This window comes from Gopherus flavomarginatus, chromosome 19 (genome assembly GCF_025201925.1).
Source record: "Gopherus flavomarginatus isolate rGopFla2 chromosome 19, rGopFla2.mat.asm, whole genome shotgun sequence".
Lineage (NCBI taxonomy): Eukaryota > Metazoa > Chordata > Testudines > Testudinidae > Gopherus > Gopherus flavomarginatus.
This window is the reverse complement of record NC_066635.1, coordinates 8,726,933-8,749,536: the sequence shown is the minus strand read 5'-3', so window position 1 is coordinate 8,749,536 and position 22,604 is coordinate 8,726,933. Positions and strand designations below refer to the sequence as shown.

Below are 22,604 nucleotides of genomic sequence, written 5' to 3'. Positions count from 1 at the left end.
GTATCCTTCATAGAATGTCAAAGACCAGTGGCACAAAAGGTTGAGGCAACTGGGAACTTGGTTAGCTGCAGCAGATAGCCACTGTCTTTTGTGCCTTGTCAAGCCTTATGTGTTCCATACTGTCTTTTACAGTGCCTTTCCAACGTGTGCCAAAGAAGACTTAGTATGTTTTGAGTGAGGCATTTTCCCCACATGGCAACCCTCTACCTGGTTTATCCTGACAGCTGAACCAGTGTTGTGGGGCGTGGCGGCTGCTGCTGCCTACTGGCAGCTACTTCGGGTGTAAAAGAGGTAATACTTCAAAGTCAGGACAGTCACACTTTTTTTTCACTTTTTCTTTGATCTTCACTTTGCACCCAGCTCTGACATAAATAGTCATAATGGGTCAGTACCCTGTCTTCTGACAGTAGCTGGTGTCAGATGCGTCAGGAGAATGAACAGAACAAGGCAGTTATTGAGTGATCCATCCACTGAGCCACAACCATCCATCCATCAAATATGTATGTATAAATATCTTCTGTCTGTGTGTTCCGTTGTATACATTTGAAGAAATGAGTTCAAGCTTTTGTGAGTTACTGCTGAAATAAATTTTAGCCTCTAAGGTGTCACAAGTACTCCTGTTTTTGCGGATACAGACTAACATGGCTGCTACTCTGAAAACATAGCTAATAGCCATTGATGGACCTATCTTCCATGTATTTAATTCTTTGATCTTCACAACATCCCCTGGCAAAGAGTTCTATAGATGTACTGCATGTTGAGGTAAGTACACACAATGGTTATTAGCCAAGATGGTCGGGGTGTGCGCACACATATACGCACCATGCTCTACATGTCCCTAAACCTCTGACCTCCAGAATCTGGGAATGGATGACAGGAGATGGATTGCTCAATCAATTGCCCTGTTCTGTTCATTTCCTCTAAGGCATCTGGCAGTGATCCCTTTGAGAAGATACTGGGCTAGATGGGCCATTATGTGAGAGCTGGCTGTGAAGTGAAGACCAGTTTAAAAAGAAACACTCAGTGCAACTATCCTGATTTTTCAGAAGTATTCCTTCTACACCCATATAATCAAACTCTGATAGTGGCTTCTCAAACCATTTCCCCCATATCTAATGGGATGAAACTGGCTGCATACTAGCATCAGTCCTCTTAAGTCTCTTCACAGCCATTCTGAATTAGGCAACTAACAACCTTCAAAAGGGCATTTACATAAGTAGGGCCCTACCAAATTCACAGCCATGGAATAACGCGTCACAGATCATGAAATTTGGCCTCCTGCCATGAAATGTGGCCTTGTATAGGGTAAAAGCACACTATACAGACTTCATGAGGAGAACAGTGCTTTTCAAACTGGGGGTTGTGACTCAAAAGGAAGTTGCAGGGTGCGTTACAAGGTTATTTTACAGGGGTCGTGGTATTGCCATACTTCCTTCAGAGCTGGGCAACCAGAGAGCAGTGGCTGGCTGGGTGCCCAGCTCTGAAGGCAGTACAGAAGTAAGGGTGGCAATACCATACCATACCAGGCCACCCTTGCTTCTGTGTTGCCGCCTTCAGAGCTGGGTAGCCGGAGAGTGGCAGGAGTGCTGACTGAGGGTCTAGTTCCACAGGAAGCAGCGCGGAAGTAAGGGTGGTAATATATATATAATGCCATACTTTATTACTGCACTGCTGCTGGTGGTGGCTCTGCCTTTGGAGCTGGGCTGTCAGCCAGAGCTGCTGTTCTCCAGCCGTGAAGGCAGCACCACTGCTAGCAGCAGCACAGAAATAAGGGTAGCAGTTCTGCAACCCCTCTACAACAACCTTGTGAACCCCCATCTCATTTACGGGTCAGGACCCCTACAATTACAACATCATGAAATTTCAGATTTAAATAGCTGAAACAATGAAATTTACAATTTTTAAAATCCCATGACCATGAAATTGACCAAAATGGGCCATGAATTTGGTAGGGCCCTACACATAAGGCAAAGAACTGATAGAAAACTCTTCAGTCTTCAAAAGCTTATGACAAAAGTCCTTGAGGATCATTGTGCCGTAATAGTGTATGTAATCTACAGCTTATCCTGGACAGGTTCTCAGAGTCAGCGAAACAATTTGGATTCACCATGAACCTGGGGAAAAAATGAAATCCTTTTCTAACCAGTCCCATCAACCCCTGTACAAACATCACCCTCAATGGTCTAAAAATGTCAAAATGCATCACACATTGTGATAGTACCATCTTAAGGGATGGTTCCTTGGTTCAAGAAATATCCAACAGAAAATGCAAGGCAGGCCAGGCTTTTTGAATCATTCATCATAGGATACTCAATCAGCAGATCATCACTGTCACCAAAACTGATATACAGTGTAGCATCCCTTTATACGGGTGTGAGAAATGCCTTCCTCACTCTGTTCTGAAGGTCTGCTGGCAAGACCAAGTATCAAACCCCCTTCATCCAGGGTGGGCACCAGAACAAACCACATTGAAACAAATGACTATCAAAGCTCAGCTTTGATGGACAGGTCACATCAGAAGTAGGGGTGCTGGACTTCTGGGGGGCATATTGAAACTCAAAGCGCAGCAAGGGGTGGCCAGTGTAAATGCCTTAGCCACCCTTAAGCAGCATCTCAACTCATGTGGCATAAGTTTTTCTTTGAAAAAAAGCCAGGGGTAGACCTGAATGGAGAGCAACTATCAAAGGTTTTAAACATTTTGAGTGACTGTCATGGGAAGAAGAGAATTTTTTGGGGGGAGGTGAAGGTGGGAAGAGAGCCAAGCATCATGCCATGTCTCCAGTGGGAGCATGCCAGTAGGACATCTATTTACAACTTTGCTTCTTGCCAATTGGATTACACAGACACAAATGCCATGATATAATCTTCATAACAGCAGACAGACACAGTTCAGGGTAGCACTTTGTAGCTATTGATTGGCTTATAACTACATCTGGGGGCTGTAACTTGTTAGGTTCTCACCTTTTTGTTCTCTTCTCCTGGGTGGCTGTGTGGAGAAGGGTAACCACCTTCTGCTAGGTATTCCCTAGGCCAGGGGGTTCTCAACCTTTTATTTGCTGGGGACCCCTTTGAAAATATTTCAGGCAGTTGACGCCCCAGTCCCCAATACCATGCCTCCCTTACTTCTGTGTTGCTGCTGGCAGTGGCTCTGCCTTTAGAGCTGGGTACCTGGCCAGCAGCTGCTGCTCTCTGACTGCCCAGCTCTAAAGGCAGCACAGGAGTAAGGGTGGCAATACTGCAGTCCCCCCCCCCCCCCCCCCCCCCACACACACACACCCACACACAATGGCCTTGTGACCCCTTCTTGAGTCAGGACCCATAATTTGAGAAATGCTGCCTTATGCTCAGGCAAACAAAGTAGTATCCTGGTTTCTCTGAGAAGCTTCCTGCCCCCATCCCAGCCTGGTAGTGGAGCAGCCAGGACTAATGCCTTGCCTATAGTACAGATTTGTCTCCTGCAAGGGATTGCTAAAGATCTGCAGCAGGGAAAGATCAGCAGCTGCTTCAGTGAGGGAGGCATTGCCCCTACTTGACTGATTCAAGCAACTGTCTCTAAGTTTCAGGGCTCAGAATGCTGGGAGCTTACAATACAATTCTGTCGCTTTGCAACTTAGGACCCATGTAGGATGCCACTGGTTTAATTTCACTGCTGCACTCTATTCAATTTCCTGCTCTCAGGAAATGACCTATTCTGACTATCACTCAATTTTTCAGTTCCCATATGAAGTCAGCACAGCTTGTTTTAAGGTCTAAGTGAGTCTGGATCAAACTACAAGAACCCTGGGTGCTTGACTCATTCCTCTGCTATAACCATTAGACTATGCAACATAGTTACTTTGCTCAGACAGAACTTATCTTTCTAGCTTGCTCCTATAAGCATCTGGATTCAGCAGCCAGAATCCTGTCTTGTCAGTCCTGTTGACTATGCTCATGGGAAACACCTGTTATGAATCACTACATTTAACAGGGCAAGAACTATAAACTGCGAAGTTGTAGTTTTATAAAGGTACAGCAGCTTGCATATGGCAATCGCCTTTCTAATTGAATGGGTTAAAGGCTTATTGTTGGCTCAGTGCATGACTCAAAATACCACGTTCTCCTTTAGGGACTTCAGTTCTTGATTTTGTTTTTAAAAGAAGAAAATCGCCCAGCTGAGTGTTGCAAAAAAGAGTATAGAGTTTAAAAAGGCTCTACAATTTATAGTACCCAGGCCCCTAATTAAATTTCTTTTCTCCAGGGATTTGGGATTTCTTGATGGCACCCTAATATAAAAATAGTCTAGAGGCATAGTGTATTTAGCCATCTTTGTGAACACCACTCAGCTGCTTCAATCTTTCCTCTTTATATTGAGGCAGTAAGTTGCCTATCATGACTGTCCAACATCTGATCAGTGTTTCCTCTTCAAACTGTAGCGTGTCTTAATCTTCATTAGAAGTCCAAGCCTTTAAGCTCTAGCTGACAATGATGGCAGCTGCAGAGGAGCTTGTCATAGTAGTCTACTCATAGCACTAGAGTCACAACCGCCTTCTCTCCCAACTTCCAATGCCAGGTCTTCTCTACTGAAACTGAACATCTACTCCATGAAGTAGTAGGAATAAGGGCAGTGTGTGGTAAGAGGAAATAAGCCAAGATGTCAGTTAAAGCTTGTTTTAGTTCTATAGGGATTCAGGCTTACCAAGACTGTATTTTCCTTGGCTTCAAACTTCCATACATAAACCACCAGATCAGTTAAGTTTTGAGTCTAGGTGCATTTGTACCTAATCTGCACTAAAATGGGACCTGTTTAACTCTAACCCAGTTAGATTGGTCAAAATATAAATTATCTGTTAGTGCTAGAAAATAACTTGGTTGTGCTGGTAATGAGCCCCTTGATATCGGAGTGCAGAAATCCTTCATTGGAAGCATTGGTCAAGAATGATGGTGCTAAGGGTCCTGAGAACACTGTTTAGACTATTGATTTGGCAAATTTTCCTCAGATTGCTTGACTTCGTGGGTACTCCTAAATCTGAGTACTGCACCAGTAAACCTAGCTATAGATCAGACCTGTCCACTGATGAGGTGACCCACATGTGGAACATGAACAGGTATCAGAGTTCTATACTTGCTTTTCTTCTGGGAGTTGAATTGGGGGTATTGATGCCATCTCCAGTCATGAGATGGCAGTGAAAGCCTGGCAGGTGACTTCTAAGCAGTGACTCTAAACGTTTACTTCCTCACTTAGCTAGCTGAGAGCTCTATGCAATTTTGAGTTAAAAAGACACCGTCCTCTGTAAAAATAAAATACTACTAAACATTGTAGTCTGAGTATTTATTTATTTATTTGGAGGGGATGGTGAGTAGCTTGTAAAAAGTTATCATCCATTGTGTATGCTAATGCTATTACTATGAATGCCAGTGTTACAAACTGTTTTAAATCTAATATAAAGTATTATCTGACTCAATTCTCTAGTTTTGGACTTGCAGAGAACTACTTACTGATAATTCTTTAATTCCCCAGTGAAGGTGGCGTCTTCAAGGCTCATCTCACTTTTCCAAAAGACTATCCTCTCAGGCCGCCAAAAATGAAGTTCATCACAGAAATCTGGCATCCCAATGGTAAGAATTGCTACAGTTTCAGCTTTCTGTACTTGTAAACGAAACTGAAGGTGTGACTAAAACAAGATTAGCCAGAGTTGATGTGTCCTGTGTTGTAAGAAACATGTAACTACCCCACCGTTTAGCTGACTGCCATATCTGTAATATACTATTTCTCCTCTCCATACTTGACACTTCAGTGGTCTCGAGGTCTGCTCTCCGAGCACCTGCATCAGCCTTCCCAAGGTTTAGGCAGCATGTATTGATGGACAGTGTCTGGCCCAGACAAATTGCTGGGGCCATCTCCTTTAACGTAAGTCTTTGGTCTGGAAAACAAAACAAAACTGGGTCTTAGCGTTAACTTTACATCACTGGCTTGGTAGATACAAGCTGGAAGATGAGGAGAAACGATTTCCAACCCTTGTGTCTTCTGAAGACAAGGCTCCTATAGTCACACCTATATTGGGCTGAAGAACTTGACTGACTTCTGTAAATCTGTAGTACAGCTTAGCAGAAAACTAGCACAAAATGAATCCGTTGTGGGTGAGACAGGGAGGTCTAATAGTGACATCAAGTCAAATCCCAACTTTAACATTGACTGACCTCCCCAGGGAAGACTCTGCTTTATACCCACTCCTTAAGATATTGAGCATATGCCCTGAGGGGAGTTTGCTGGCTATATATCTAAGACTCTGAACTCAGATTTAAGCTTTCAGACAGGGGAACAATAGCAACTAAACTGAAAATGGAGATATCAGAATGGTCCACGGGGCCACTTAGTTTTCCGTGTGTTTTGTAGATCAAATCAGTCATGTGAACAGTCTACAGTTATCCTATAACCTTTTTGATCTGAAAAAGGTGAATATCAGATTTTGTAGAACTCTGGAAAGGGCTACAATTAAACTGAACACTTCAACTGTCAAAGTACTGAGTGTGCCCACGTTAAGGCAGATATTTGCTTTAAATAAACTGAAGTAGACTAGGGCATGTCTGCTGTCTCTTGTCCCATTTCATTTTTTGCAACTTCTTTGTAAGAAGTCCTCCAGTGATACAAACTTGACAGTCTTGAAAGAAAATGTCTTCCCTGAAACTTTCCACAGCTAACTGTTTTGAAGGTACTTGGATAGAAAACTTGTTTGGATGGAGAATAGCAGCCCCATATAAGATCTTACTTAATCACCACTGAAATATACCTAATGTGACTGCTTGACTTTGTAGTTGACAAGAACGGTGATGTCTGCATTTCCATTCTTCATGAGCCTGGAGAAGACAAATACGGCTATGAAAAACCTGAAGAACGCTGGCTTCCCATCCACACAGTGGAAACTATAATGATTAGTGTCATTTCTATGCTGGCAGATCCCAATGGTGACTCTCCTGCTAATGTCGATGCAGCGGTAAGACTCCTGGTTTGTAAGTACAGTGGTGCTATGTGTAGCAGGAAAGGTTACTGCATTCTAAATGCAAAAACCTGAAGGGCATATTTTATGACTTGGTAAGCATGGTATTAGATGACTGATAAGCAAAGACTGTACTCTTGCCCAGTAAAAATGTATATGTAATGAAGCTTAATAGCTAGTCTTAAAGGCTATAGAGTGTCTGAAATTCAGCCCCAGAATTGCTTTGTGGATCACTTTTTCTTGGTAAACAAGTATAGTTTGCTAAATACAGACAAAATCTTCCTGCTTTATAGGCTGAACAAGGCAGACACTGAAGCAGACTTGTTGGATAGAAACTTAAACAGGATACAGAAACAGGCAGGGTAGGGACTTTCTGCATTACATTTTGAGGCTTGGATGCTCAAATGTAATAGGAAAACTTAATCTGTCTCCATAGCCACTTACATCAAGCTTCGTTGCTATCCCACTAGCTACAACTTGCCAACCAGTGTCGGCTGGTGCATCTGAAGATGTAAAATACAACTCCTTTAGCTCACAACTCCTGTGTCCTTCAGTCTATGCTGGAAACCCTTTCTGATGGTTAATATGTTAGTTTGCATGTAGTGCAGAAAAGGGTTATTTAGGGAATCTTTTGTGTCTTGGACAAGACTAACCACAGAAACTGCTGCAGCGATCTTAGCAGGAAAAGTTAGTGATTACAAATGTAACTGTTCTTCCTCTCTTGCCCCTAAAACATCATAGTCATGATGTCATGAATATAGATTTAAACAGTGCATACATGGGAGGTAATGCCTCCTTTTACAGACTTGAAATAGTGGAGGAATTGTGGGAAGGCATTGGAGGGGTGTTAGCCCTCAGGTGACTTAGCATGTGTCCTCACTGCAAAGTGGCAGTATAAAAGCCTCACTTAGAATCCAGTCTGCAGACCCAGATGAACCAAGTACCCCAGGTTGAAAGCACCACTAAGCTTAGCTGACAGGTTCTTGAGTGTGCCCACCCCATGCTGCTTCCATCTGCAGTGAAGACATCCATCATGTAAAGTGGCTCACTTGCATATGAGGTTGGGGTAATACTGAATTTCACTTAGGAAGGCAGTGATTCCTAAGTGTGGGATGGATGAACACACCTCTACAATGAAAACTATCTGGAGAACAATAGTCTCAATGCTATTATATGCAGGGTGAGGAGAATAACCCTCAATGCTGAGAATAATTTAGAAGAGCCTGAAACTCACATTGAGGTAGGAATGGCCCCACTCATTTCAGTGCATGCTAACAGGGATGTCAGTGTCACTTTTCTGAAGTGGGAGCTCCGCTTTCCCAAGTTTGGGAAAGACAGTGGTACTCAAAATCAGGGGTGGAAACAAGCTTTTCCTGATACAAAATGGCTATCAAAGAGAGCAGTTTTTGGTTATCTTTCTGTACACATCTAACCACTCACGCTGTGTGTATTACTACCAGAGATGTGAGTATCAAGGAGAGACGGATCTTCATACAGCAAATCTGAATGCTGTGGAGGAGCAAACAAGGACATTTAAATGCCCAATAGTATATAGTACATTTTTAATTCTCTAATGATTTTTAACATAAATCTGTAGCTGGCTTTTCTGGTTTCCACATACTGATTTTTACACACTACACCTTGTGCTCTTTCCCCAAAATTTCCAGTAACTTGCTTCTTTGAAAAGTGCTCTACTGCTTTATCACAATGCCTTTTTGGGAAAGGGCCACTCCTTTCACTAATCTAAAAAGGCACATACTAGACTAAATGTCCAAACTTTTTTTTAAAAGTTATTTCAACGGTAGGAAGAAAATTGCTAGCAGGAAGGCTTCAGATTGCATCCTGAAGTATGCTTTATATTAACTTCCACATGAGTAGTGTGGGTTTGTCAGGTCTTTAAACTCTTTGAGCTGGGGTTGTAAACATGCTGTATGTGTCTAGAAAATAGCCTCCTGGATTCTAGTCCTTAAATAGAGGCATTTTTGCGTGGAGTGTAGTACCTTTTAATTTCCATCCCCACAGGAACCTGCAAAACTAGTGCACAGTCAGAAATATTCATTGATGTGAATCTCTCTCTCTCTCTCCCCCTCCTTCCCCCCAATGGTGGGGGATTTACTGTGCAGTCCAGGAAGCCCAGCATTTCTCACTGGATCCTGTCTCATTTTCTTCCCTTTTACCCCTTTGGCCATGGTACCCCAGAGAAGGGAGCTTAGGGAGAGCTTAAGCAGCTCACCTCCTTAGGCCTCTGCTACACTGTCTTCTATTTAGCTTCTGCTTTTGGTTGTCCAGCTTACTGGCTACAAGACTCAACATCTGGCTTCCTGATAATTGGATTAGTGTGACTTCCTATTGGAGAATCTAGAGAACAGATGGCTGCAGGGATGGTAAGCTACATGCAACCCTCTCTGCAGGTGGAGGGATCGCTCAGTAGTTTGAGCATCAGACTGCTAAACCCAGGGTTGTGAGTTCAGTCCTTGAGGGGGGCTATTTAGCAATCTGGGGCAAAAATCTTTCTGGGGATTGGCCCTGCTTTGAGCAGGGGGTTGGACTAGATGACCTCCTGAGGTCCCTTCCAACCCTGATATTCTATGAAGAGATGGCTGGCAGGGTGGGAATGAAAAAGCAGTGTCCGAAATGCATTTTTGTTGCATTTGCTGCTCAGTTTTGCCATGGCATCAGGAGGAGTCCAAAGGTTCCTGCCTGGTATGTCTAAGGCAGTTAATGTCTTTGAGAGCTCTTGTTTCAGGTCCTTTGCTAACTTGGGAATGCATCCCTGCCTCAGCTGATGCTCTATTCATGTTTGAGGTCTCTGCACCCATAAGGATTAGAAAAAAATTTTTAAGTTAAGATTTTTGGAGCACAACTCCTTAAAGATGGAATTCTGGGTCTAATTTTGCAGTTGAACATACAGGAGGCCTCATAGCAACTGCCTGCTTCCTTGGAAGCAGGCATTTGCTGCACAGTCTATTGCCTGTCTCTTCATTCTGGATCTTAATTTTTCTTCGTCTACCTCATTTAACAGCTCTTATGTCTTGTTTGGTTTTTTTGGCTTTCTTACTCCAAAAGAGGGGAAAACATGAAGCCTCTTCAAAGAGCTACTAGCTGATGGCTTGACCAGCTGGAGTGCAGTAACAGTAGTGAGACTTGTAAATATCTTACACAGAAATACCTCAAACACTTGCTACTGGAAAGTATGGAGAGATGGCCTACATGGTGTCTGTACAGAGCCACTATCAACACCATACACATGCAGTATAAGCCAGGCTTGGAAATCTGGGACTTTTTTTAAGTGGCAGGATAATAGGTATAATTTAAAGAGCGATTAAGGGCTGACTTGATCATTCTATAAGTACTTACATGGAGAATAGAAATTTGAGCAACCCTATATCAGTCTAACAAATGTGTAATGAGCTAATGGCTGGAAGTTGAAGCAAGACGAACTCAAACTATTAAAAAAAGGAAATTTCCAACAGTGAGGGTAACTGTTAAGGGTTGTAGTGGATTCTCCACCATGAGCAATTAAATCAAGATTATATTTTTTTAGGAAAAAATCTATGCTCTAGTTGAAACAAGAATGAATTCAGGGAACTCCTATGGCCTGTGTTAGGCAGGAGCTCAGATGAGATGATCATAATGGTCCTTCTGGCCTTGTCTATGAGTCTGCTGTTGCTTTGCAGATGCCCTGGAACTGACCAAACAACTCACTATAGTCTGTTGAAATCTGGCTCCTGTTTGGAAGAAACTAGGTGGAGAGAAGGGTTTTGCAGCCACAAGGGCTAAAAACTTCTTCTGATGGAAGCTTAGACTGTAGAAATGGCCTAGGCCTCCACAGTTTTAGGGACAAGCTTTCTAGGAGCCTAGGATGATCGTTGTGTGTAGGGTGTGGTTCTTTTTTTTTTCTCCCAGCCTCAAATGCCATGACTGCTTCCAGGAACAGGTTCGCTAGCTTTAAACACACTTAGAAAATCTCTTGGACTCGAACACCTAGGTCCTGGAAACCTTAAATATGAAACTTCTTGCTAGAATAAGCTTATCACAGCACTAACAAAGTTGTCCAACTACTTCTTTACAGAAAGAATGGAGAGAAGACAGGAATGGAGAATTCAAAAGGAAAGTTGCCCGCTGTGTAAGAAAAAGCCAAGAGACTGCTTTTGAGTGACACTTATTCAGCAGCTAGTAGCTTCACTTTTTTTCAGGGTAAGTAACTTCAGAGAGTCACAATGACCTCCATTAGTAGGAGGCTTGAAGGACAAACTAACAGTACGACACAATCCTTATTCAGGCATAAATACCTTCCCCTTGTCTTTCAAATAAACTTTGCTCTTTCTCCCAGTTTCACTGACCATGTGTCCTCAGCCTCATGTATGTAGACCAGCACTGCCAAAGACTACAAGGCTATGGAGACATGGAATGTAATTTTTTTCCTTCATGCATTACTGGTCACTAAATTCTTTGCCTGGGTTGGTAAACTTGTTGTGTTAGCATGTCTTCAATACACTGCCCAAAGCCTGAGATTAGATTTGGTTTGGCAGTATTTTATACCAGTTCACTAATCTCATTAGTGGCTACAAATACACTTGTAACAGTTTTAGGATCAAAAGTGGACATTCACTATAGATTCCTGCCGAAGCAGTCTTCCCAACAAGCTTTAAAATTCAGATGTCTGTTGCCAGCCTAAAACTGTAAATGTTGATGTACATGTGCTGTCAATCTGTGTACAGATGCTGATAGCAAGGCCACTTGCAGACTTTCTTTTTAGGGCGTTCGGATCAGTCAAGTGCTTGGGAAGACATCTTGTCTTCTTTTAAACTGTCTTGAGTAAAAAACCTTGTAGCACTTCTAAGACTTACCTCTTTCCCCGTCAGTCTTGACATATGGCACCAAGAAAGTGTCTTGCATTGCCTCATAATAGTAATACTACAGGATGCTTAATTTTAGTAGCTCCTCCAGGGAAAATGAATCTACTTGACAACTCTTGGTGGTCGTCGTCAGTAATTCTGCTTGGGAGCTGAACTAGAACATGCTTGAATTTCTCTTTAAGCAAGCTTTAACTCATGGCTTAATACCACTCATAGTTATTGCCAACAACCACAGGCTCTAGACTGAAAAATGTCGTCATCTTTTTCCTAGACAACTTTTGGTTTTGACTTGAGTTCTTCAGTAACTTGAAACTAAGAATTCTAATGTTTTTTAGAGATGTCTCACAACTACTTTTACTCCTACAGTAACTTCTCTGCAGAAGAGAGGCTAGACTGCTAAGCACCAAACTATTTTTTAGACACTTTCCTTCTGCAACTCTTCTTAATACCCTGAGATCACAAGCTTCAGGATGGAGAGGTGGTTAGACCACTGCCCTTAAGGAACCTACTTCTGATTAGCCAGGAGGTCTGTTAAACTGGAAGCTGCCATTTAAAATGTAAACTGTGGCAGGCTGCCAGACCTAATGCTGTAAAAGGACAAACTGTGTTGGAATGAGACAACCCATAGAACCATCTTGCCAGTCCACATGACTAACTGTCAAAGTACTATACGCTTACTACACCTCTACCCCGCTATAACACCGGTTCACATATAGCAGGGTAGCAGTGGGGCTCCAGCAGCGGTTTTAAAGGTTCCAGGGCTCCAGCTGCTGTAGGGAGCCCTGGGCCCTTTAAATCACAGCTGGAGCCCTAATTGTGTTTCACCTATAACACGGTAGAGATTTTTGGCTCCCCACAACAGTGTTATATCCGGGTAGAACTGTACTTCGTAACTGGTCTCCAGGTCAGTAAGGTGACTAAAACTTTTCTGTTTAGTGTTTGTTGTCTCTTCACTGCTGTTGAATTGTATCTTCACCTGAAAAGGGTTTTAACCCTTTTTAACTTGAATTGCAGAATGCCCTTCTGCGTTCAGATAGGTCAGTTGACTTCCAGAGTGAGATGTCACTTGTGTTAAACGGCTGATTGGAGGAAATAATTGCGCCAAATCTTAAAGTCACATCTTATCCACCACAATAAACCTGTGTTCCTTACATTCAGTACCCTGAACATGGTTGCATGGAAGAACTGGGCTGCTGAATGACCTTGGTATAGGAAGGGATTGTCTTAACAAACTGACCTCTCAAGGAACCTTTCACAACTTAATACAATTAGCACAAGTTCCATTTTCTGTTTTTTGACCTACTGCTTTTAACATTAGCAAATCTTTTTACTGAAGATTTCATGTACTTTAGCTGCACAGTTACTCAAGTCAGTTCCACTTGATAATGATTCTGTTCATAGCTAATTTTCAGACAGGGTTGTCTTTGAATTTAAGGAGTGTGCTTATGAGCAAGTGGATTGTTCTTTCTAGTAAAATTTAAAGATACATGGGGAAACAAATGAATAACTTAGATTTTCAGTTTCCTTTGATGGTATTTCTCGCTCAGGAGATAAGGTGAAGGGAGAATTCCCATGCTCTAGCTGTCTCTGGTATAACTGGCGTGGGTATACCAAATAAGGCTGTGTGCTGCTTCCAAGGTACCATAGTAGCCCAGTTCACTTTAAAAGCATGATAATGAGCAAGAGCAATAGTGCAACTTAACACTTGGCATGAATGATGCCCAAGAGTAGAGGGAAGTAATGCTGACTATGTAGTCAGCTGGCCACCTTGCTTATGGAAGGCAAGTCCTTTACCCTTGAGTTATAGAAATGTGAAAATGAAGAGCCTGGTTGCAATGACAGACTTAAAATAAGCACATTCACTTTTATAACAGCGATGCTTTATGCTGCTGCTCAAGTTCCATTCTGTAAAATACTACAGACTAGACGTCAGTCATTCAATAGCTAAAATGTTGGCTTGCTTTACAAAATATTGAACTACAGCCTAGTCCTAGGTGCATATGAGAAACCTACATATATAAAACACTCAAATGCTTAAGGTACTTTTACTAAAATCTAACTTTGATGGAGGTTTCAGGCTCAGATTTACCACCAGTGTTACAGCATTGCGCTGGTTAGACTCCTCTCCTTGAGAGAGGAGTGCATAATTAATGCTAAACACCAAGCAAAAGACACTTTCAAGTAAACTGGTTTTGAGCACAGACAGCCATAAAGGACTTTCTACAAATACTGTTTCCCATCTTTGAGCAACTAAAGATCCTGCGTTTCATCGATGTGGTAATACCGCTTTATCTTCTGTCTTGTAGGTCTCCAGTTGAGAAACATGGCACTGTTTTTTCCTGCACTCTACCCACCTATTGCTGGACTTATGTTGTAACATGTTGGCAAACACTGGCTGGAACTGGGCTGCAATAAAACATGCCAGTTATCAATGCTGACAAGAGCCTAACAAGTGCCAACATAAAAAGATGATTACGCATTTTGAAATCTAATGAACTGCTTTAACCTTCAGGAAGAATTGTAAAGATGTGTACATAGCACAACATGATCCGGATAATATATATACTGTTCATGTACATCCACAATTACACATTGTACCAAATAATGCTGTCTTGTAGTTAGGATAAGAATCGTGTACATTCTAAAAGATTTTAGCAAATTTTCTTTCCCTGTTCGTTGTTTTTTCTTATCAGTTTTTTTTAAAAACCTCCTTGAAGCATGTCAGACGAAAACCAATTAGGATTAAAGATTTTTCCATTTTGTTTTTCTTTGAACAATTGAGGCATAACTACTTTTTTCACTTACTAAAGTTCAGTATCTATTTGGAAAAACACTCCCTTCTTACCCTGTATCTCGTCAAAGGTTCAGATTTTTCCTAAACAAACACTGAAAGTATCTATAAGCAACTGTCTGATTCTAATAACCTTTGACAATGCAAAGGTTATTCCTCTTCCCCCTTCTCCCCCCCCCCTTTTGACTCAGTTGCACACAGTTGTTGGATTGGGTGTAGCAATAAAATTTCTGGCTGTGGAGCACCCTTGAGCCTGCTATTTTTTTTTTTTTTTTCTAAAGGGCTGAGAGCTTTGGTTTGGAAGTGATCAGTTGACTAAGCTCAAGATAGGATAAGCTGCTTTCTCTGGTTTTTGCCTCTTGCCTTTGTTTCTAAGATTTGGATTTAAAAGGTATGCACATCTGTAAGCTTTCAAATTAGTAAGTTCTGGGTCTGGTATTGGAAATACCATTTCCCTTCTTATCCCTGTTTTCTCTTCTGTGGTTCTTCATATTTTTGCCTTCTATTCTTCTACTGCAGATTTTCCTCACCTAATGTACAAAGAGAATGGCGATGTATATTTTCATGTATTTGATTTTGGAATTCTGTCACCTTCTGTAGTGAGTTCTTCCAAAATATAATTTTTTCCAATAATTCTTTGTCAAGCTGAATTTTTTTTATTATCTGAGAAGTGTAGTTAGAGGCCTCAAACAGGCCATGGACTGAGTAGGTGCTTGACTTCCATGTTAATGAGGGTTTTTTAAGACCATCTATCTATTGGGTGCTGTCTTATATTAAACAAAACATTTTTATAATAAAACCCAAAAGCCATTGGAGGAAGGCCCAATGGGTGTAGCATCTGTCCTGAAGATTTAATAGTATCACTGAGAATCTCAGAGCAGCAGAAAATGGGTTCTCCTTCAAGGTTCAGACCACTCAGTGCATCCTCCAATAAGGAAAGACTTGGTACTATCAGATTATTGAAACCAAGGAAGAAAAAGGAAACTAACATTAAAGATTCAGTAAAGGAGGAAATATAACAGTGCCCTGTTACATTAAAGCCAGTTCCTCTGTAATACCTTATTTAAGGACAGTAACTCTAGTTCTACAACTAATGTAATGGAAGGTGGGTGGTGCGAGTCATGCACAGGCGGCTCTATTTTGTGAAGTATACGCTGCAAGAAATAGAGTATCTTCCCTAGATACAGTTGGCTGAGGTCTGGTGTCAAGGTGATGTTAGTTCTGAGCCTTTTAGCTGGAAATTCTTCCCGTTCTGATCTAGTAGAGTCCAAGTTTATCTCTAGAACCCTGTGTCCTCCTTCAGAAGTGATAGGTCTTGTCATAGGCCACATGCTACAGAGCATAACATCTGTAACGAGATATGACTTAAAAACTGAAGTAAAAAATGCAGTCTCTCCTTTTATATAGCCAATTGTAGGCCTCCAATGAGCAGCAATATGTACTGGCCCACAATGTTATGTAAATATCTCTCTACCAAGATAAACCTTTAGTATTTAAGACTTGACAGTAGAGTACAAGTGTTGGCACTTTTTTGCCACTAAAGTCTTTTTGTAGTACAATAACTGTGTGAGTTAATTGAAAAGCAGCCATTTCAGTCTGACTAGAAGTCATCCTGCAATAAATCCTTGATTAATCATTAGACTGAACAGTTGGCTGGACTCAATTTGAGGTTGCAGCTTCCCAAAAGTGAGCACCAAAAAAGGCATATGGCAGGCTTGGGGGGGAGGGAGGGGGGCGGAGGGTTACTGCACTAATTAGTGGTGCTACACTAGCCACACAGTAAAAAACCAATTAGCAAACACTAATTAAAACTTAAAATGGAAGGTTCTTCCTATGGCTTTAGATGAACATAGAAGTACTTTACTGTACTATGTGTTTCCATATTTGGTCATTAAAATACTTCAGCAAATGACAGATTCAACTGTTTTTAATTAAGTGGCCTCTTCTGGTAGGAAGACAGATGTATCTAGTGCTTTGGAGCTGTTAGTGCCCAGACACAATAGCTGATTTTTAGACACATGCAAGTGAGAACCAAAATCGTTTGGTGCCTGCTGAGGGGGATGAGGCTTCATGCCAGCCAGCTGGCTACCGTTTGCTCCCTTTCCCTTACATAAGAAGGCTCAGGATTGTTCTGCATCCCAGCAGCATGGTGCCACTGTTCCATAATTAAAGCGTTAAGGAAAATCCACTGTTTCTAGGACAACTATTGTGACCTAAAAGTGTGGGGGGGGTCTCCAGAAAATCAGCTGCACCCAGAATTAGCTAGATAGCTGCTGTTACAGCAGGTTCATCTGTGTTCCTACAAGGTTGATGCCCATTTTAAAAACAAATGGGTACGTTGATTCAGTTATTTGTGAATCAGTTTAAGTTTAAGCTAACGTTTAGAACCTATGTTTCACAGCCAAAGCTGCTTGCTTTTGAAAGGGGAGAGCTAGGGCAAACTTGCCCTGGGTAACTGGCAGGTTGAACTACTCTAATGTCCAGCAACATTAGAAAGAGAAACACAAGACAATGACTTCTTTTGTGGATTATAGTGCATAAGTGCCAAAAACATGAGCCAGGGCAAAGTAGAATGTTTGTGCACATTTCTTTTAAATGACTTATAATTTTCTTTTTTTAAAGTTTGCTCTCACCCCTATTAGAGCTGAGAGGGTCATCTGCACTTGGTAAAATATGAGTTAAATACTTAAGTAGGCTATCCTACTACCAAAAATAAAAGGAGAAATTAAATGTCCCTTGCAGTTTAGAGGCTGCCCTATACAGCAATAGCTCTGTTTTGCTGGTCTAGAGCAAGGTTGCACAGAAATCTGGATAACTAAATTGCTGGGACATTAACATCACACTTCACACAGTCAGTTCGTTACTAGAGACAGTACTGCCCTTACCTCAGTAAATATTTCAAATATGAAATTTCCAGTAGTTGGCTTATCCAGATTCTTGTATGGCTCTTTCTAGGATAGCATCTGAGCGCTTACCTATGGCTACCTCAATCTAGCAAATACCAAGACTAGTACTAGAAGCTTGGGGGGAATCCTGGTAATGCAATTGTTACGTTCTGGGGCATCCAGGATTTTTAAACTAGTGATCCACCACAGGTTTTATTCTTAAATCCCCTAAATGTTGAAACAGAACTATTGCTGCTGTGACTTCTGCTGTATAGATGTGAGGAGCTACAGCGGCTGTGCATCTCAATGGTGTATCTGTGTCAAGCTACTGGTAAGGTGGGTCGCAATGTGTATTTTGAATAAAAATATTTGTTTATACTGGAGTTTGCCTTGATAGGTGAATGGAAATGGTCAGTTTATCATGGTCAATAGCAGTAAAAACTCTTACTCCCTCAGCTGTCTTCCACCTACACTTACAGGGAGAAGTGTAGTAGGGGCTATAGACACTGCTGTCAGATATAGTGGATATTACTTGTGCCACCATGCCCTACTGTAAGCAGCTACAGTGATTACCAACATTGTCATCTTCACAGAATAACACCATGCCATCAGGGAGCACAAGGTGAATTACTAAAGTAACTTGTGGCTCACAGTTATTACCACTTATGAGATCTGGCAACCAGTACAAATTTTACATGGACCACCCCTATATTGGGCGTGTGTTATTTAGCTACACCTTCCTTTGTGTTTTGGAGTGGGAAAGACTCCTAATTATTTACAGTGCTTCTGTTTCCTTCCTGATGCGATGTAGAGACCTGACTGGAAAATACAAAAAGCATGAGCACTGGAGACATTTTAATAGGTATTGTAACTCTTTCAATTTCCTCAAAATATGGTAACTACACATATGAATGTCCTTTGCACTTTCCACTAGGCTGCCCCTTAGACATCAGAGCTTGCCATAAAAATCTCCGAGGCCACTGCACTGTTGTCCTACAAATCTATCCTTTGCTGTCATGTCTATCCTTAGTCCATTTTCCAGGGAAACTTACGTTCTGTCTCTTTGTTGTATGTGTAAAGTGCTTGGCACAATAGGGCTGAGACACGTAGGCGCTGTTGCAATACAAATAGTGCAGTGTCCCATGTCGTATGATGATGTATGTCCAAAGAGGGTTGCACTGGTGATATCACTTCAAAAAGGGAAGGATCTCGGGGTTTCAGGAATGAGGAAATCTACAATAAAGATACTTCTCCAATCTTCCTGCAGTGTGCCAGGTGAAAGCGAAGAGAGAGGATTGCTGACGGCACTCCTATCTCCAGTCACATATAATCATGCACAACCAAAGTGACCTGTTTAGTGATGATTAAAGTAATCAGACCAAAAGTGGCCACCTAGTAACCATTTTTCACAGCTTTGTCAACAAATCACTCAGTGAGATCCATAAAGCAGCGTGATGTATGTTGTTTGCATTATAAATTATGTAAATAGGAAAGGTGGGTAACCTGCACCCCTTTGGCGTTCAATTGGGGTGTAAATCAAGTGTAACTTACAGCCCAGAGATCCAAAGATGATGTAGCAGGGAAAGCAACTAATGGATGGATATAAGAGAAAGAACATGAGGAAAGTCACTTGGATATCACCATATAGATGACAGCCTTTCTCTGTCATTCTCTCTGGATACTTATATGTCCTTTGTCATAAGCACCTCACACTTATGAATGGATTTTATCATCACATCATTCATGTGATGTAGAGAAGTACTATTCCTGTTTTTACGTATGGAAAACTGAAGTACAGGGTAGCTTAAGTGACTTGCCCGAAATCTCACACAGGAACTCTGTGGCTGAGCAGGGAATTAAACCCAGTCCCCTGGCGTCTAATTCCAATGCCTATCTACTAGTCTAGATCGATAATACACAGTGAGAGGGGAAACACAGGCAGAGAGGTGAAGTGACTTGCCAAAGATCAGCCAGCAGATCAGTAGCTGAGCCGTGACACCCAATATCCATTACAGGGGCCTATCCACTAGATCAGGCTTCTCTCTCCTAGTGGACTGCCCTGACAGTGGAGATCAGGAAAGGTGCTGTTGCTACCAGTCACTAGGAGCTAGGATCTGGAGATTGGAGCCTATGTCCTGAGTGAAGGGTCCTCACTCTAGAATTAGCCTCCTTCTTTGGTCTAACATAGCCTGAGACTGCTGACCTCCAGGGCAGCATATAGAACAGTGGAAAGTATACACATCTTGTCCTAAACTAATGTGTACTGTTCCTATGCAGTATTGAATAGTTGTCATGTTGCAGCCCAGAGGTGGATGGATTTCATTATGTCTGGAAAAATTCCTTTATAAAACTGTTGTATCAGTTTGTCAAATTTCTAAAGGGCTTTCAAATCCTTGTGGATGAAATGCTCTCTGCATAGATTAAACTGTTATTACATGCCTGGATTTTCATCAACATCTTTGGGTAACATGTATAATCTCAGGCTATGTCTTCATTAGAAACATTGCAGAAAAATTCTTCTATCAATTTAGCCCTGTCTACACTGGGGGTTAGGTCAACTTAATTACATTGCTAAGGGCTATGGATTTTTCACACCCCTGGTGTAGCAGGGTCAATTAACTTTTTAGTGTAGACCTGGGCTCATTGAGCTTCCTTCCATATTCTCACCAGAAGGCCTCAGTATTAAAAACACAATCTTCTCTTGCGCAGGTGGGTTTAGCTCATTCTCTCAATAGAATGTTGTGCAGCTTTGCCAGAGTTGTCATATCCCACCCCAGTAGTTATCTGTAGTGATATCTGTACATATAGTAAGGAAGTAAAGGCACAGGGAAGGTGGGGATCTGGAGATATGATTTCTATGCCCAGCCTCGCCACACAGTCTGCCTGTATGACCTTGGGCAGGTCACTTACCCTTTCTGTGCCTCCATTTCTCTATCTGTAAAACAAAGACAATACTAATAGGGTGTTGTGAATATTAATGAATTATTTGCAAAGTGTTTTGCGATTAGTGGATAGAAGGTGCCACAGATGCACAACATATTACATGATCATTCTGGAGGCCACAAAGACCTGTAGGATCCTTTGGAAATAAAAAGAGCAGGTAGCAAGCTACAGACTTGCATTGCTCATCTGCTCAAAAACATGCTCATATTACTGTTACCTCATCCTCCCTCTGTTCCACTCTCAGATGTTTGTTTATTTCATCCATCTGCTGTGTCTTGTCATTTACCAGGGTTATAAGATTCCTGAGACAGGAGCTGCATCTTTACTAAATGTTTGTACAGCACCTGAAAAAATGACACTGCTGGAATACAAATACATATTGTTGCCCCTTTTCAATCAGGGTGGGTAGTTAAAGTTCAGGGCCAGGGGGCCCATTTCATTAGGAAGTAACTGATGGAGTCTGGCATTTTCTTTGACACTGTCTTTTACAAGAAACGTACAAAGTCTTGTGTCTCCCAAAGTAGCAGAAACCAAGAACATGAGGAGCATTTTCTAAGGCCTTGTCTACACTGGCAGGTTTCTGCGCAGTAAAGCAGATTTCTGCGCTGTAACTCCTGAGGTCTACACACTGCCAAGCCACTTAGTGCGCAGAAACTGCACAGTTGTAGCTCTCTAAAAAAACCACCCCGACAAGAGGCACAAAGCTTTCTGCGCCAGGTCTTCAGCGCTGTGGTGCCATTGTAGACACCATGGAGATTACAGCACTGTGATTGGCCTCTGGAAGGTGTCCCACAATGCCTGTTCTCACCTCTTTGGTCATCGGTTTGAACTCTACTGCCCTGCCACCAGGTGACCAATCGTCATCCCCACCCTGTACATTCCTTTGCAAATTTGAAAGTCCCCTTCCTGTTTGCTCGGTGATGCATGCAGTGGTCTCAGCGCATCTTTCCAGGTGGCCATGCCTGCTCCACACACCAGGAGATCCCCCGCTTGGAGCAATTGCCGAGCTGCTGGACCCCCTCAGCATTTGGGGAGAAGAGGCTGTGTAGTCCCAGCTGTGCTCCAGCCGTAGGATTTACGATACCTACGGACAGATTTCACAATGCATGATAGAAAGGGGCAATGACCGGGACACATTGCAATGCAGGGTAAAAGTGAGGGAGCTGTAGGACACCTACCACAAGACACAGGAGGCAAGCTGCCGCTCTGGTGCTGCACCCACAAGCTGCTGGTTCTACAAAGAGCTGGACGCGATACTCAGTGGCGACCCCCCCTCCACTGTGAAGGCCCCTGTGGATACTTCGTTGGCTCGCGTGCCAGTTGAGAGTGGACTGAGCCATGAGGAGGAAATCTTGGATGAAGAGGGGGAGGAGGACCCAGAGGCAGAGGATGACTTGGAGGCCAGAGATGCATGCAGCCAGCTCTTTTCTACGCTGGAGGAGCCTAGCCCGTCACAGCAGTTGGATCTTGGCCAAGCGCAAACAGACAAGGAGGCCCTTGGTAAGTGGATCTGATTTGGGGAATTGCTGAAGCAAGTTGTTGTACACAGGAGGTTTGCAGAAAGCAGGCTTGTCTCCCACCGCAGGCCTAGTCTGAGCGGCAGACTAGGTTGTTGATTAGACTCCCTCACTTTACGGGAATCTCCCTCACAGATCTGCAGGAAACTCTCATGGAGATACTGGGCAATCTGCTGCTGCAGGTTCTTTAGCAGAGTTGCTTTGTTTCTTGCCCTGTTAACAGTAACTTTCCCGTGCCATCACAGGGGGAGGGACCCAGGGTGGAAGTTTCAGTCTTGGAGAAGACCCTCCCTTGACTCCCTGCTGACCCTCAGTAGCGAGATATCTTTCATAATGATCACATCCTGTGGAAAGTTTGGGGACAGGAATGATTATCAGGCTCCCGCTACAGCGCTGGCTCTTCTCAAGAGCCACATGCCCAGTGTACAGCAGGGTTCGGGAAGAGTGATTCACCCTGGCCCTGCAGCTATTCACCATTTTGGAGGCTTTGTGGCTCATGTGTGCTTGCCTGGGGTCAGCAAGTTAGTGACAGGTGTGTGAGTACTGGCTGTGTTTTAAAGCACTGAATCAGTGTTGCCTGTGTTGCAAACAATAGTGCTTCTGTAAAATGTTGCATTTAAACTTCACAGAGATGA

General features: G+C 42.5%; 1 protein-coding gene across 2 annotated transcripts in view; it reads left to right on the top strand.

The window, feature by feature from the left end:
- The window catches only part of UBE2G1 (ubiquitin conjugating enzyme E2 G1), a 44,060-nt gene extending 28,803 nt beyond the window's left edge, over positions 1-15,257 (top strand). The window contains exons 3-6 of one of the 2 annotated variants that reach the window (XM_050929724.1): positions 5,498-5,595; positions 6,793-6,971; positions 11,047-11,171; positions 14,140-15,257. In XM_050929724.1, coding sequence (XP_050785681.1) covers positions 5,498-5,595; positions 6,793-6,971; positions 11,047-11,133 — 364 coding nt within the window. In that variant the 3' untranslated portion in view covers positions 11,134-11,171; positions 14,140-15,257. The remainder of the gene's footprint in view (positions 1-5,497; positions 5,596-6,792; positions 6,972-11,046; positions 11,172-14,139) is intronic. The other variant, XM_050929725.1, reaches the window with a different exon arrangement.
- The last annotated feature ends 7,347 nt before the right edge of the window (positions 15,258-22,604 follow it).